We start from the raw sequence: 5,447 nt of genomic DNA on the forward strand, positions 1-5,447 counted from the left end.
GCTTGGGATCTGTGCGTGCACTTTCGGTTATTAGGTCGAGATCCAGCTTGGGATCTGTGCGTGCACTTTCGGTTATTAGGTCGAGATCCAACTTGGGATCTGTGCGTGCACTTTCGGTTATTAGGTCGAGATCCAACTTGGGATCTGTGCGTGCACTTTCGGTTATTAGGTCGAGATCCAACTTGGGATCTGTGCGTGCACTTTCGGTTATTAGGTCGAGATCCAACTTGGGATCTGTGCGTGCACGTTTCGGTTATTAAGTCGAGATCCAGCTTGGGATCTGTGCGTGCAGTTTCGGTTATTAAGTCGAGATCCAGCTTGGGATCTGTGCGTGCAGTTTCGGTTATTAAGTCGAGATCCAGCTTGGGATCTGTGCGTGCAGTTTCGGTTATTAGGTTAAGTCGAGATTCCTTTTAAAGTTTATGAATTAAAGGGTTTCCTTTTTTAATTAAAAAATATTGTTTTAATAGTTGCTAACTATTTGAAGTGTGTTCTACATTATTTTTATCTTTTAGTTCCTTCGTAAAACAAAATACAGCATAGAAGTAAGCTGATCAATGTTTTATAAAACACAAGTAACATGGTCTTATTACTATTCACTTTTTATAAACTATCATAAGTAGCGAGTATGAGACCATGTTATGTTCTATTTATCAAGTACTAATTACCATGAAATGGGATATTTGACATTTTTTTCTTTAGTGGATTAACAGTCGTTAAAATGCAGCTTGATTTTTGAAATTAAAATTCAACATTGTGAAGGTTAAGTTGAAATAGTAATGGCATAACAATTACTATCTCCGATATTAAATTATACTTTTTTAGAGGGCGTCACGATACTTCTTCCCTCTTTCTCCGGTTAACCCTATTGTCCCTGTACCAAGTGGTCGGTGTAGCACTACTGCTTCTGGTTACATAGGAGGGCAACTATCTAAGAGTTCGAACAGAGATGTCAGCAGTAAGTATGTTCTTAATAACTGGAAGTGTATGAAATTGATGTTTCAATGTCTTCAAAGTAAGTTTTAAAAAGTCCACGTAATTCTTGGTATGTCCGACGAGTCGTTTAAAACAACTTCAAATTACATTTCACACCGAGAAAAGCAAGAAAAAATAAATACGTTACTCTTACTTTTGGTTTTATTTACTCTTGAAGCAGAATACTTTCCGGGACCCCGCGAAAGAACATCTAGTATTAAACCTTTACCATGTAATAGTTTGATTGATAAAAAAAAATTGAGATCGAGTTTCATTTTTGTAAGAACTTTCCTCCTGTTAATACAACATACTGTTTTATTTTATAACTGTGGAGAAATTGTCAGCAAATCTCATTTCATTTATGTTGGAGCTTAAGTTACTAATATTAACGTTCGCATAATTTCTGTGAACTAATGTCTTTTTCTTGTAGTGCACAGTTCCTCTTTATCGCTTACGTCAACAACCTCCTCGTTGTATTTGACGGTAAGTGATATGAAAAATTCAAATAATTGTTACTAATTCTAAACTAATGAACGGTATTGTTGAAGAGTTTGAAATAATTTAATGCCATTGTTCTGTGCAACTGTGTGTTTTTTTAACAATTACAAGTAATTATTGCCATATTTAAACAAAACGCTTACATCCAAGAAGAAAACTTTTCTTATATATTTATATATATATATATATGGGTGTGGTGTGCAACCGACCAAATTATCTTATTAATAGGTCAATATATGTTCGCTGCTAGAGGACGTTCTCTAGCAACACGGTAATACGAAGCTCCATACTGTTCTTTTATTATTATTATTACTAGTTGTCCTAACCCGACGTTGCCCGGGTATTACCCAAACAGAGGGCCGATGTTTAGCTATTTTTAAACTGAAAGGATCAAAATTTCGCTTTTCATGTAACAATACATGTCAACTGGTCATATTTATGTGAGATAAATGGCTTAAGAGTGTAAAAATTAAAGAAAATAAATGAAACCTTAGATTTATTGCATAGTTCACACACAACCCCTCCCATTAACAGTCATTGCAATGCCTCTGGATAAACGACATTTTTGGTTTTTTTGTGGAGTCTCACTGTTACTTTTGTTGCATACGATTTGCTGCTTGTGATTGGCATACAAAATTGTTTTTCTTTTTCTCGACATTTCACTCTGAGGTATAAAATCAGCGTCAGAAATGTTTATCATACCTAACGCCCCCCCCCCCTCCCAAAATAAAGTGAATAAAAACCAATTTATCTTTGCAGAATTTCGCAGGTTCGACTTGTCTTGTTAGTCCGTAGACACGACAGCTGTTAATGGATTTTTATTCTGACACCACAACGGCAACACACGCATCTCTATAAAATACACACACATTTTTCTGACGTTATATCCATATAAATCAGACGAAAAATCCGGCCGTCTTCTATAGAAAAAATTCATTTCAGTTTTCATTGACACTAAAAATTCAACGTCACAGACATTAAACCTGATTACGCTTATCCCATATCTTTATAGGCCAACTATTATAGGGTTTGTTTGTTTTTAAAGCAAAGCCATCTACTGTGTCCACCGCAGGGAATCTAACTCCGGATTTTAGCGCTGTAAGTCCGTAGACTTACCGCTGTCCCATCGGAGACTATAGGGGCTCAAAGATGCAAATAAACGGACACAAATTTAGTTTGAAGAAAGTTTTGCATCATTCGTATCTCCTCCTTCAATTTTGTTTTTTATCAACTTGAAAAACAGAAATTTCAGTTGATCAAACACACAATCACTAGAATATCTTAAAGGATAAAAATGCAAAAATACCACTTTTACTACAACTTTTTTAATCGATAGGTTTATTTTTTTCAATATAAGGTTTTATTTGAAAAATATAACTTTATAATAAAATTCCTTAACCTCACACACATATTTTGAAGAAAAAATTAGATACAAGCGAACAAATATTTAAATATAATCATTTCCACCAATAATATGAGTTCTAACACTTTTATGTGTGTTTTTTTAACCTATTGTTACAAAACTTGTTGGCGAAAATGATAATATGAATTATAACACTTTTATGCGTAGTTTCTTTTTTTAAAAAAATAGTGAAACAATAACAGTTTTATAACAACAGGTTTTCAAAAAACCGTTGTACAGAATAAAACCTAAACTCTTGTTAAGTCCTCGATTTAACAATCACTCTCTCAGCTAGCCAAACTACTAAACGTACTTTGTAATTTAAAATCAAAGACAACATTTATAAACTTGCACAAACGCAGTATCTATGTGTTTTCGATGTAAAATTAAACCTTTAATTTTACAATGCATTATTTGAAGTATGAAATGTTCCTTTATTTTTTCTCTACATAATACCTATAATTGTATTTTCCTTATGTTTATAATATTATGGGTGTTTTTTTACAATTGCAAAGAAATTATAAGCAATTATAAAGAAAGCAACTTTTCATGTCCTAAGATAACCTTTCCTTAATCATGAGTTTACATAACTTCTGTCCATGGAACGAGTACTCCAGCTAATGTAGAATATAAATCGACAACTTCGAAAACACAAAATGCGAAACTCAAATATGCATGTATCTCCGCATAGACCCAACTGGGGGCGAAGAAGTTGTAGAAAAAACGCTCATAAAAACCGCAAAATGTAAAACTGAAAATTTGTATGTACCCCGAATGGACATAATGAACGTTCATACCAAATTTGATGAAGATCCATCAACACGGGACGAAGTAGTGGTAAAATATGTAAAAACGCCCATAAAAACGCAAGATGCAAAAATGAAAATTTGTACCTATCTTCCCATGAAACCAGTGAACCTCCATACCAAATTTGGTGAAGATTCATCCACAGGAGGTGAGGCAGTGGTAAAAAAACGCAAAATGCAAAACTTAAAAATGTGTGTGTACCCTTGCATGGACCTAATGAACCTACATACCAATTTTGGTGAAGATCCAACCACACCCTGCGAAGTAGTTACATGGACATACAACAGACAGTGCTATTATTATGTTTAAATAGACTAGCTGGAGTACCCGTCCCCTGGATGGAAGTTATGTAAATTGATGATTAATTAAAAGTTATTTTAGGACATGAAAAGTTGCTTCCCTTATATGTAATTTAAATAAAAAACAGCCATAAAAACTGCAAAACAAAATGTGAAACCGCAAGTTTCATCAACGATTCAGCAACAGGGGGCGAGGTAGTAGTAAAATACGCAAAAACGCCCATAAAAACCGCAAAATGCAAAGCTGAAAATTTGTATGTACCCCCGCATGGTCCTAGAGTCTCATAAGAGGATCTCAGAATCCAGATCTGCCCCCCTCCTCCCCTTTGTCGTCTCCGTACGTTGAATTGGTACGTCAGCTTATTTAGCCTTCAATACAATGATATTAAATAAATGTTCTGTGAAGCAGATGTGAAATAAAATCAATAATTTTATAAGTAAATGACGAAATTATAAGTAGTTTATATTAATCTACAATCTGAGAATATAATCATCTGTGAAATGCCAAGTAACTCTTTATAAAGCATTTCATGTGGTATGGCAAGTAATAAACAAGATACAAGTAATTCTACAACAACACGCGTATTTCTGTGCGTGTTTAAAAAATAAACTGACACTGAGATATATTTTGTTTTTCCAACTTTTAGTACATAATGGAAGGAGTTGGACATTTTGGCAATAAAGTTAAGAAAACCGACATTTACTCAACAGATACTAATAAAAAATGATTTATTATGACACTGGGAACGTTATTTATTTATACATGTAACAGCGAAAGAGTTAATATTTCGGATAATTGTATTTTATTTGGCGTATTTTAAAATAAATAGAACTGATATTATTAACGTCATCAGAAGTTCTGTAGAAAATGATGTAAATTAGTCCACAGTTGATTTTCTTACACTTTCCCAATGAATATTAATTAACTGTTCTGTAATAAACCTTTGATTACTCAACCAGTAGAACCGTTGATAGAATCATAATTATGTTATATGTTACAAGATATGATTAATCAGCTTTATAATATGGATGAATCAAAACTCACTTGAAAGCAGCTAAAGCTTGTCGATTCAATTCTTAAAGTTCGTATAAGTGTACGTTTATAGCTCAGAATATATGTTAGCCTTCATATAATATGTGTTCGATAACTTTTAAATCATATTAATCAGCCATGAACTTTAATCCCTAGACGGAAGAGAAACACACCTATGAGATTAAGAAGTTGAAGAGAGAATTGAAACGAGCTAATGAGAAAGTGGCTAATTTAACCACGCAGTTGACAACCAATGTAAGTTTTTGTGATATTATCTTGTAGTGTATAGCATTAACTGGGACTCAAAATATCTTTATATAGTTTATCAACTAACTCATCAAACACGTAATAAGTAACCACTACTGGTAAGGTGGGGGGAGTTTAAGCAACAACTTTCTTCAGTTTAGCCCCCAATGTCATAGCGGTATGTCTG

General features: G+C 33.7%; 1 protein-coding gene across 1 annotated transcript in view; it reads left to right on the plus strand.

Moving 5' to 3' along the window:
• Nucleotides 1-5,296, plus strand: part of LOC106460079 — an 83,412-nt gene extending 78,116 nt beyond the window's left edge. Inside the window, exons 8-10 of the mRNA XM_022386697.1 lie at nucleotides 826-958; nucleotides 1,406-1,458; nucleotides 5,171-5,296. Of these exons, the coding sequence (XP_022242405.1) occupies nucleotides 826-958; nucleotides 1,406-1,458; nucleotides 5,171-5,296 (312 nt within the window). The remainder of the gene's footprint in view (nucleotides 1-825; nucleotides 959-1,405; nucleotides 1,459-5,170) is intronic.
• Nucleotides 5,297-5,447: the final 151 nt, after the last annotated feature.

The sequence above is a fragment of the Limulus polyphemus genome, unplaced genomic scaffold, assembly GCF_000517525.1.
Source record: "Limulus polyphemus unplaced genomic scaffold, Limulus_polyphemus-2.1.2 Scaffold704, whole genome shotgun sequence".
Classification (NCBI taxonomy): domain Eukaryota; kingdom Metazoa; phylum Arthropoda; class Merostomata; order Xiphosura; family Limulidae; genus Limulus; species Limulus polyphemus.